The sequence below is a fragment of the Ursus americanus genome, chromosome 27, assembly GCF_024610735.1.
Source record: "Ursus americanus isolate L20-20 chromosome 27, mUrsAme1.1.p, whole genome shotgun sequence".
Classification (NCBI taxonomy): domain Eukaryota; kingdom Metazoa; phylum Chordata; class Mammalia; order Carnivora; family Ursidae; genus Ursus; species Ursus americanus.
The window spans coordinates 9,690,418-9,702,808 of NC_142153.1; the positions used below are offsets into that span (position 1 = coordinate 9,690,418).

The 12,391-nt window shown below is 37.1% G+C and overlaps 1 protein-coding gene across 1 annotated transcript in view; it reads right to left on the bottom strand.

The window, feature by feature from the left end:
* Positions 1 to 236: 236 nt before the first annotated feature.
* The window catches only part of LOC123780383 (A disintegrin and metallopeptidase domain 3-like), a 118,949-nt gene continuing 106,794 nt past the window's right edge, over positions 237 to 12,391 (bottom strand). Inside the window, exons 19-20 of the mRNA XM_087856328.1 lie at positions 3,593 to 3,755; positions 237 to 285 (exon numbers count right to left, since the gene is read on the bottom strand). Coding sequence (XP_087712454.1) covers positions 237 to 285; positions 3,593 to 3,755 — 212 coding nt within the window. The remainder of the gene's footprint in view (positions 286 to 3,592; positions 3,756 to 12,391) is intronic.

Sequence of the window (12,391 nt, forward strand, 5' to 3'; positions counted from 1 at the left end):
TAAAATGGAACAAACTACTCATACAAAAAAAATTTTAGCTAACACTAAATATTTGCAAATTAATGTAAAACAAAATTTTCAAATTCTTTCATTCTTTGTCTTAGTATACGATACTGATAAATAGGAATCAAGATGATGGAATATGGAATAATAGCGTGTTTACACTAAGGTATTAAAATTTTTAAATTATTTTATGAATTATACCATTTTCACTCATTTGATTCCTCAATTTACCTTTAACTTGATGACTGGTTGCTGTTACTACTGCCGTCTTCTGATACAGATCTGTAAAAAAGAAATGGCATTACTTTAGGGTTAGAAAACATTGTAATTTTATTTTTCTGTTTGAGTACAACTTAATTATTTGACAAGTTTATGCATTATGCTATATTCACCACAAGTGTGGCTACCACCTGTCCGATTATAGCACTATTACAATGCCATTGACTGTATTCTCTATGCTGTATCTTTTATTGCCTCGTCTTATTCATTCCATTACTAGAAGCCTACATCTTCCTCTCCTTTTCACCCATTTTACCCAACCCTCCACCTCACTCCCCTCTGACAACCAGCAATTTGATCTCTGTATTTATAGATCTGATTCTGCTGTTTGTTTGTTTATTCATTATTTTTTCCATTCATAAGTGGAATCATATGGTATTTGTCTCAGTCTGACTTATTTTATTTAGCATAATACTCTCCAGGTATTTTAAATTTTTGAGAAACCTCCATAATGTTTTGCACAGTAGCTGCTCCAATTTACATTCCCACCAACAGTGCACAAGATTTTTGTTTTGTTTCGTTTTCCTTCACATCTTTACCAACACTTGCTATTTCTCGGTTTTTGGATTCTAGCCATTATGACAGGTGTAAGTTCATATCTCACTGTGGTTTTGAGTTGCATTTTCCTAATGATTAGTGATGTTGAGCATCTTTTCATGTGTCTGTTTGGTATTTGTATATCTTCTTTGGAAAAATGTCTATTCAGGTCCTTTGCCCAAATTTAAATCAGATTATTTGTGGGGTTTTTTGGTGTTGAAATGTTCAAATTCTTTATATACTTTAGAGATTAACCCCTTATCTAACATATCATTTGCAAATCTCTTCTCACATGCAGTAGATTTCCTTTTTGTTTTCTTCATGGCTTACTTCACTGTGCATAAGTTTATTTTGGTGTAGTCCCAATATTTTATTTTTGCTTTTATCTCTTTTGTCTGAAGAGACATATCTAGAAAAATGTTTCTACCACCAATGTCAAAGTAATTACTGCCTGTGTTTTCTTGTAGGATTTTTATTGTTTCAGGTCTCACATTTAGGTCTTTCATTCATTTCGAGTTTATTTTTGTGTATGGTGTAAGGAAGTGGTCATTTTGTTCTGTTTTGTTTTAATTTATTTTATTTTATTTGCATGTCTTTTTCTCATTGCATATTCTTGCCTCCTTTGTCGCAAATTAATTGACCATATAGTTTTGGGTCCATTTCTGGGTCTCTTCCATTGATTGATGTGTCTATTTTGGTGCCAGGACCATACTCTTTTGATTACTACAACTTTGTACTTATATCTTGAAATCTTGGATACCTCTAGCTTTGTTCTTTTTCAAGATTGCTTTGACTCTTTGGGGTCTTTTGTGGTTCTATAAAAACTTCAGGATTATTTGTTCTGGTTCTGCAAAAAATGCCACTGGTAGTTTGAGGGAGATTATATTTAATCTGTAGACAGTTTTAGGTAGTATGGATACTAACAATATAATTAATATTAACAATATTAATTCTTCCAATCCCTGAGCATGACGTATCTTTCCATTTGTGTCACCTTCAATTTCTGTCATCAATGTCTTATTGTTTTCTGAGTAAAGGTCACTTGCTTCCTTGGTTAAGTTTATTCCTAGGTATTTTATTCTTTTTGTTCCAATCGTATATGGAATAGTTTTCTTGACTTCTCTGATACTTCATTAGGAGTGTATAGAACCACAACTGATTTCTGTGCATTAATTTTGTATATTTCAGCATTGCTGAATTCATTTATTAGTTCTAATAGTTTTTTCTGTAAGTTTTTCTATGCAGACTATCCTGTCATCCGCAAATAGTGACAGTTTTATTTCTTCCTTATCAATCTGGATATTTTTTTATATCTTTCTGTTTCCTAATTCCTATGGTTAAGACTTTCAGTACTATGTTGAAAACAGTGGCAAGAGCAGACATCCTTGTCTTGTTCCTGATCCTCAAGGAAGAGTTTTCAAAGTTTCATCTTTGAGTATGATGTTAGCGATGGGTTTTTCAGATATGCTCTTTTTTATGTTGAGGCACGTTCCTCATAAGTCCATGTTCTTGAGAGTTTTTTTGATGGAAGCTTTATTTCATTATGTTATCTTTATTTCTGCAAGTGGGAAACAGAGACATTTTCCTTTAGCATAGAAAATGAGACCCATTTATTTATTCTTTCTTCCACATTCCCTTTTCCCTAAATATCCCTGACTGAGCAAATTTGTGACTTGTATGGTGATATGGTAAAAAAAAAAAAAACTGTATGTAAGTGAAAGGAGTTAGATAAAGACAACTACCATATGATCTCACTTATGTGTGGGATCTAAATTTTTTTAAAATTTTATTTATTCATTTGACAGAGAGGGAGAACACAAGCAGGGGGAGCAGCAGGCAGAGGGAGAAGCAGACTCCCTGCCAATGTGGGGCTCCATCCCAGGACCCTGGGATCATGACCTGAGCAGAAGGCAGACCCTCAACCGACTGAGCCACCCAGTTTTTTTTTTGTTTGTTTTTTAAAACAAAAAATAAGCTCATAGATACAGATAATAAGTTGATGGTTATCAAAGGTGGGTTTGTGGGGTGAGTGAAATGAATGAAGGAGATCAAAGGTACAAACTTCCAGTTACAAAACAATTAAGTAATGAGTATATAATGTATAACATGGTGACTATAATTAATACTAAAATACTGCATATTTGAAACTTACTCAGACAATAGATTTTAAAAGTCCTCATCACAAGAAAATAAAATTTCAAAACTATCTATGGAGACAGATATTAAGTAGAATTTTTGTGGTGCCCATTTCAAGTACCTTAATTCTAATTTTAGAAATATATGAACAACACTAATTAAGTGTAAAATGTGCATTGTCCTATCTGTATTCTCCTTTTCATATGGGTTTTTTAAAAAACATTTTTCTCACCTTCTACATATTCAATTCACAAAATTTGTTTCCTTATCTCTATTAATTGCCTTGGTACAACTGAATGTCAATGCGAAAAAAATAAATAAATAAATGAGGTTGCTTAGGTGGTGGTCAGAGCCTGCTGATGCAATAGCACCCAGAATGGCTTTCAATTTGAAAGGCACTGTGAACTTACTGAGTAATTTCAGTTATTTCTGGACCTATAAGAACAAGAAAGATAACTTCTACATGAAATCTGAAAAAAAATTAGTATATATCAAGACTCAATATTTCTTTTTAACCCAATTCACCCAATATCCAAACACAACACTTTTAAGTCCTGTTTACAATATTCTGAATTACATTTTACTTCTTCCTCAATTGGATTTTAAAATTAATTTTACAAATAATTAATTTACTTACTCTCCACTTACTGTTCCCTCTCTGTTCCAAAATCTTATTTTATCCCATTTAAAAACGATGATGGCAGTTAAAATAAGGATGGGTAGAAAAATGTAGAAACTGATCAAGAGGCCATTTCTTTGAGGAGCAGCATATCGTTTTCTAAGTAAGCTTTCACCTTGAGCTGAAAACATGAAAGTACATTTTAAATTTATCAAAATGGAAGAGTTGGGGAAGAAAAAAGATGTCTGAGGAGTAGGGGACATTTTTTCAGCTGGTCCCCTGAATTGAGCCGGATATCTACCAGATCATCCTGAATATCCACAAAATCAGCCACAGACATAGGTAGATACATTTAGATCTCTACAAACCAATATCTCCAGTGCTGAGTATTGAGGTATGAAGCGGGGAGTGGTGAATCTGTGCACAGATATTGGAAGATAAACGGAAGGGGGAGGGAGCTGCCATGCTCAGGGGCCAGGAAGCAGTAGTCTCCTGCACCGGAGAGTGGGCAGGATTCATGGACTGGTAGCTCGTGAGAAAGCCAACTGAGACCGGGAGCTAGGGAGCACGTGCGTGACCAGACTGAAAACCAGGGATCCAGAGCACGCGTGAACCACACTGAAACAGGGATCTCAGTGGTGCGTGTGGGAACTGGGGGTGGCTGTAGGTGTTAGAAGCATAAAGGACAGAGACAGGCCAGCCCTGGGAGTGAGGTTTGGGAGAGAGGCTGTGGGGTGCGCAATCCAGGATACTGTGGGGTTTTTAGCAGCACCAACAGAAACAGAGTTAAAGGGGCCAGGAGAGCTGAGTGGAGAGCAGACTGCAAGACTGAGACAGTGGCTTGGATATGGCTACTGTGGCTCTGAGTCTCAGAGGAGTCACTGAAAACCACCAGGGAAAGCTGCCAAAGAACAAAAGCCTGAAAATACCAGTTCTCAATGTACCCATCCCCACCCCCTCTCAAAGGGGATGGGGCAACTCTATCCAAACAGGGTTGCCTGAGTATCAGTGTGGCAGGCCCCTTTCCCAGAAGACAGGCTGAAAAATCAAGAAGCACACATTGCTAAGGTCCCTAATAAAACAAATGCATATTGCTTGGGTCCTGGTCAATAATTTGGGCTCTGTGCATCCTTGCAACCTCTCCTCATCAGAATGACAAGGAGGAGGAATCCCTCCCAACAAAGAAAAGAAACAGAGACTGCGGCCTCTGCCACAGAACTAATGAATATGGATATAACCAAATTGTCAGAAATGGAGTTCAGAGTAACAATGGTCAAGATGATGTGTAGGCTTGAAAAAAATACTAGCGAAAATATTAACGAGAGTATAGAATCTCTAAGGGTGGAAATGAGAGCGAATCTGGCAGAAATTTAAAATGCTATGGATCAAATGCAGTCTAAACTGGATGCTCTGAGGGCCAGGGTAAAAGAGGCAGTAATACGAATTACTGAATTGGAAGATGAGATGAAAGAAAAGAACGAAAAAATGGGAACTTGACTCAATAAAATCCAATCTCAAGAATATACAGTATAGGAGATTACTAACTCAATGAAACGTTTAAATGTCAGAATCATCAGCATACCCAAGGGATGGAAAACGAGAGAGATCTAAAGAGATATTTGAACAATTATAGCTGAGAACTTCCCTAATCTGGCAAAGGAAACAAGCATTCATGTCCAAGAGGCAGAGAAGACCCCTCTCAAGATCAGTGAGAACAGACCAACACCATGGCACATAATAGTACAATTCACAAATCTTAGATGAAGGAAAAAATCTTGAAAGTAGCCAGGGGGAAGAGAATCCTCACCTACAGAGGGAAGAACATCAGAATAATGTCAGACCTGTATACAGAGACCTGGCAAGCCAGAAAAAAACTGGCAAGGCATATTCAGAGCACTAAGTGAGAAGAACATGCAGCCAAGGATCCTTTATACAGCAAGGCAGTCATTCAGAATGGATGGAGAGACAAGGACATTCCAAGAATGGCAGAAACTGAAAGAATATGTGACCACCAAGCCAGCCCTACAAGAAATATTAAGGGGGGTTCTATAAAAGTAAAAAGACCCCAAGAGTGATACACAACAGAGATTTACAATCTATGGAAACAAAGACTTCACAGGCAACATGACATCATTAAAATCATATCTCTCAATAATCACTCTCAATGTGAATGGCCTAAATGCCCCCATAAACACCACAGGGTTGCAGATTGGATAAAAAGACATGACCTAGCCATACGTTGTCTACAAGAGATTCATTTTGAACCTAAAGATACATCCAGACTGAAAGTGAAGGGAGGGAGAACCATTTTTCATGCCAACGGAACTCAAAAGAAAGCTGGGGTGGTGATTCTCCTATCAGACAGATTAGATTTTAAGCTAAAGACAGTAGTTAGAGATACAGAGGACACTATATTATTCTTAAAGGGTGTATCCAACAAGTGGATATGACAATTATAAATATCTATGCCCACAAAAGGGGAACAGCTAGATACACAAGCCAACCCTAAAACAGAATAAAGAGACATATGGATAATAATATATTAATAGTAGGGGACCTCAACACTCCACTCTCAGCAATGGAAAGATCACCTAAGCAGAGAATCAACAAAGAAACAAGAGCTTTGAATCACATACTGGACCAGATGGACCTCATAGATATATACAGAACACTACACATGAAAACAAAAGAATAATTCTTTTTGAATGCACATGGAACTTTCTCCAGAATAGACCATATACTGGGTCACAAAACAGGTCTCCACCGATACCAAAAGGCTGACATTATTCCCTGCATATTCTCAGACCACAATGCTTTGAAACTGGAACTCAATCACAAGGAAAAATTTGGAAGAAACTTAAACACTTGGAAACTAAGAACCATCCTGCATAAGAATGATTGGGTAAACCAGGGAATTAAGGATGAGCTTAAGCAATTTATGGAAACCAAAGAGAATGAAAACACATCAGTCCAAAACCTATGGGACACTGCAAAGGCAGTCCTAAGGGGAAAATACATGGCCATCCAAGCCTCATACAAAAGAACAGGAAAATCTAAAATACAGTTTTTATATTCTCATCTTAAGAAGGTGGAGCTGGAACAGAAGAACAGGCCTAACCCATGCACGAGAAGGTAGTTGATCAAGATTAGAGCAGAGATCAATGAATTGGAAATCAGGAGCACGGTAGAGCACATCAATGAAACTAGAAGGTGGTTCTTTGAAAGTATAAATAAGATTAATAAGCCACTGGCAAGACTTATTCAAAAAAACAGAGAAAGGACCCGAATTAATAAAATTATGAATGAAAAGGGAGAGGTCACAACCAACACCAATGAAATAGGAAGGATCATTAGAAACTTTTATCAACAGCTTTATGCTAATAAATTAAACAACTTGGAAGAAATGGATGCCTTCCTGGAAACCTATAAACTACCATGTCTGATGAGGCCAGCATTACCTTGATCAAAAAACCAGACAAAGGCCCACCAAAAAGGAGAATTACAGATCAATATCGTTAATGAATATGGATGCAAAAATTTTCACCAAAATACTAGCCAATAGGATCCAACAGTACATTAAAAGGATTATTCTCCATGACCAAGTGGGATTTATTCCTGGGCTTCAAGGGTGGTCCAACAGCTGCAAATCAATCAAAATGACACTCTACATTAATAAAAGAAAGGACAAGAACTATATGATCCTCTCAATAGATGCAGAAAAGCATTTGACAAATTACAGCATCCATTCTTGATTAAAACTCTGCACAGTGTAGGTGGAGAAGGAATATATCATAAAAGCCATATTTGAAAAGCAATGGCAAATAACATTCTCACAGAAAAGACTGAGAGCTTTTACCCTAAGGTCAGGAAAGGGATGTCCACTCTTACCACTGTTGTTCAACATAGTAATAGAAATGCTAGCCCCAGCAGACAGCAAAAAGAAATAAAAGGCATCAAATAAGCAAAGAAGAGATCAAACACTCAGTCTTCACAGATGACATGATACTCTGTGTGAAAAAAACAAAAGGCTCCAACTGAAAATTGTTAGAACTCATAAAGGAATTTGGCAAAGTGGCAAGATATAAAATTGATGCACAGAAATCAGTTGCATTTCTATACAGAAACAATAAGACAGAAGAAAGAGAAGTTAAGGACTAGATCCCGTTTACAATTGCACTGAAAACCGTAAGATACCTAGGAATAAACCTTACCAAAGAGGCAAAGGATCTGTACTCAGAAAACTTTAGAACACTCATGAAAGAAATTGAGGAAGACAAAAGAAATGGAAAAATATTTCATGCTCATGGATTGGTAAAACAAATAATTGTTGAAATGTCTATGCTACCTAGAGCAATCTAGACATTCAATGCAATCTTTATCAAAATACTATTAACATTTTTCTCAGAGAGGGAACAAATAATCTTAAAATTTGTATGGAAAAAGAAAAGACCCCAAATAGCCAAAAGTTGAAAAAGAAAGCCAAATTTGATGGCATCACAATTCCAGATTTCAAGCTATGTTACAAAGCTGTAATCATCAAGATGGTATGGTACTGGCACAAAAACAGACACATAGATCAATGGAACAGAATACAGAACCCAGAAATGGACCTTCAACTCTATGCTCAACTAATGTTTGACAAAGGAGGAAAGACTATTCAAGGGAAAAAAGACAGTTTCTGCAATAAATGGTGTTGGGAAAATTGGAAGGCCACATGCAGAAGAACGAAACTGGACCATTTCCTTACACCATACAGAAAAATAGACTCAAAATGGATGAAAGATGTAAATGTGAGACAGTAATCCATCAAAATCCTAGAAGAGAACATAGGCAGCAACCTCTTTGACCTTAGCTACAGAAACATCTGGGTAGACATGACTCCAAAGGCAAGGGAAACAAAGGCAAAAATGAACCATTGGGACTTCATCAAGATAAAAAGCTTTTGCAAAGCATAGGAAACATTCGACAAAACCAAAAGACAACCTACAGAATGGGAGAAGAATTTTGTAATATTTTATCAGATAAATGGCTAGCATCCAAAATCTATCAAGAACTTGTCAAACTCAATACCCCAAAAGCAAATAATCCAGCCAAGAAATGGGCAGAAGACATGAACAGACATTTCTCCAAAGAAGACATACAAGTGGCCAACATACACATGAAATAATGCTCAACATCACTCGACATCAGGGAAATACAAATCAAAATCACAGTAAGATATCATCTCATGCCAGTCTAAACGGCTTAAATTAACAAGTCAGGAAATAACAAATATTGATGAGGAGGGGGAGAATGTGGAACCCCCTTACACTGCTGGTGGGAATGCATGGTGGTATAGCCACTCTTGAAAACAGTATGGAGGTTCCTCAAAAAGGTGAAAATATAGCTACCCTGTGACCGAGCAATTGCACTACTAGGTATATACCCCAAAGATACAAATGTAGTGATTCGAAGGGATACCTGCACCCCAATGTTTATAGCCACAATGTCCACAATAGCCAAAGTATGGAAAGAGCCCAGATGTCCATCTACAGATAAATGGATACAGAAGCTGTGATGTATGATATATGATATCATAGAATCTTACTCAGCCATCAAAAAAATGAAATCTTGCCATTTGCAAAGACATGGATGGAACTATAGGTTATTATGGTAGGCAAAATAAGTTAATCAGAGAAAGAGAATTATCATATGGTTTCCCTCATATGTGGAATTTATGAAACAAAACAAAGAAGCATAGAAGAAGAGAGGAAAAATAAAACAAGACGTAATCAGAGAGGGAGACAAACCCTAAGAGACCCTTAACCATAGGAAACAAACTGAGGGTTGCTTGGAGGGATGGAGGTGGAGGGGATGGGGTAATAGGGTGATAGGCATTATGGAGGGCACGTGATGTAATAAGCACTGAGTGTTATACATAACTGATGAATCACTGAACTCACCTCTGAAACTAATAATACACTGTATGTTAATTAATTGAATTTAAATTTAAAAAATAGAGTAAAAAATTATTAAAAATGATATAATAAAGTTTTTGTGTAAGGTGATATTGTTCTAATTAGGAGTATACTAATTAGAAAACAGATATTCCCCTAAGTGTTATGAAGGCATTATGGGAAATTGGGAAAATGAATGAAATCTCAATTCCATTAGTCAAAAGAAATAAGCCAGATGACTAAAATACGATTAACTAAATTAAGGAATCAGAATTACCACCAAACAACTATGAGGATATTAAATACAAATGAATTTAATGCCCCCCAAAACAAAAATGCATTAATTTTAAATGCAGGCACAATCCAATTATAAGAATTGGTTTATCCAAAAAAAAAGTGACTCATGATGTTTTATGAATTATAGAAAATTGGCAAATATATGCAAAAATATTGAAATTAAGCAAATATGTAGCAGGCTTAACCTATGGTAAAACTCAATACTTTTAAAATTCTTCCTTGCCTCATCCATCAGAGAAGATCAACTCTCCATCAATTCACCTCAACGAAAAATTATATCATATTGGAAGTGGAGCTTCCTTATGTGCATAATTACTTCAGAGGCTGATTTAAGAAATTGGACTAATCATTACTGGATTAAATGGGCAATATCCATTTTTCTAAGGAAGAAAAAAAAGGCTTCCACTTTGGTCAAGATAAAGTGTTTTCATTAAATGGTGCCAAGCTAGTCCTGTATAATAAAATGATAAAATAGGACAAAACACACGAAGGAAATGATTTCTGGAAGTCAATAGGAAATGCAAAACTTTATGTGAAGGAAGGAAAACACGACATTGATTTTATGAAAATCCAATTCTACCAATAGACAATTTGCTCAGCTCAGCTCAGAGAATTGGAGTTGAGGGCAAACTACAGCATTTCCACTGAGCCGAGGAGGCAGAGGAAAGAATTCACAACAGTCGAAAAGGTTAGACTCTACAGGGTGTGGCACTGACAAAAAGATGCTCTATAGGTTAGAGACAGCAGAAGGGTTAAGAAGGAGCCTCCCAGGAGTTTTTGGCAAGAAAGATAAGATAGATGGATAGACAAAGAGATTATATATATAGAGAGAGAGAGAGAGAGGGAAAGAGACAGATTATCTATCTATCTATTTAGATAGATAGATGATGATAGATAGATAGATGATAGATAGATAGATAGATAGATATAATATATTATATATATAATATATAGCAGCCTAAAGCTAATTATACAGCTGATTACTGGGTTGAGAGTGGAAGAAGATACCAGAGTTGGAGCTGTGCTGGAGAGAGAGCACCAAGGAGAGTTCAATTTCTTCACATGCTAACACATGTTGCCTATATTTTTTATTATGATGATTCTAATGAGTGTCAAGTTGTATTCATTGTGGTTTTGATTTTCATTTTCCTAGAATGTTCACCATCTTTTCATGGGCTTATGGCCATTTATGTATCTTCTATGGAGATGTGTTTATTTAAGCCTTTTCCAATTTTATTTGGGTTGTCTTTTTATTATGAATTTATGTTCTTTATATATTCTGAATACAAATCCTATATGAGATACAAGATTTGCAAATACATTCTCCCATTTTGTAGTTGGTATTTCACTTCTTGTTGTATCATTTTCAGCACAGAAGTTTTTAATTTTGAGATTGCAGGAGATGGCAACAGTGTGGGAGGACCTTAGGCTTCCATTATCCCACAAACTCAACTAGATAACTATCAAATCATCCTAAATATCCCAGAAATCTATCTGAAGACAGATAGAACAAACTCCACAACTAAAGGTAAAGAAGAGGTCACACTGAAGAAGGTAGGAAGTACGGAGATTCAACTTCAGAGAGAAATGGATCATGGCCATTGGCGGGGGCATGAGGGAGCCAAGGATGAGGAGAACGGTGAGTGAATCTCCATAGCAATTGGCTTGGAAAGTGAGAGGGCCTGAATTTCATGAAATCTTGCAACCAGCAAGGCTTAAAGCCTATAGTTTTAACGGTCAGCATGTTTAGCTCTGGGAGAGTCCAGATCCATTGGGTCTGCTCTTGGAGAAAAGGCAGGACAAACAGCCTACAGACATACAAAACAGAAACTTTGATCTGAAGAATGCCTGGGGCACACAGTGGGAAGGTTAGTTGCTCATTTCTGAGCATGTTCCAAAGAAGCGCCATTAATGGATAGACCTTTCTGGGAACAAAGGAACTGGCAAGTGCCTTTTCCCTCCCCCATCCCTCAGCATAAAAACAAAGCCACTTGCAGAACCAGCACCAATACTTGCTACATAACTGGCTTATACAAAGCTCCACTTCCCTATGCTCCTTAAGAAATGCACTTCCCACTCATGCTAGCCTCAGTCCCAGCACAATGGGCCTCTTTCCCCAGAATACCAGCCCAAACCCCTGCCAACAGCTCTTCTTCTGATCCAGGAGTTTTGCAAGACCTTAGTTCCATTAGGGGCAATGACAGGTCTCATTTTACAAGCAGACCAGAGCACAACTAGTTAAAATTTGCCACATTCAGGCCAGGGACCAAACACTGCCTGCAACAGGCAAAGAGAGCTTCTGCAGATGATTGACCTAAAGGATGAAAGTGGCCAGCAGAGCACATGCAGCACACATTAGAGATACTCCTAGATGTGCCAGGCCCTGAAGAACAAGGAGACACTAAATTGCAGGGTATTACAGGACATCTTCTTCATAAAGCCCTTACCTGCAAGAACAGGAGACCTAGCTGACATTCCTAACAGAGAAACAGGCACAGAGACTTAGACAACATGAGAGGACAGAAGAATTTGTGTCAGATGAAAGAACAGGACAAGGCCATGGCTGGAGATGTAAGCAAAACAG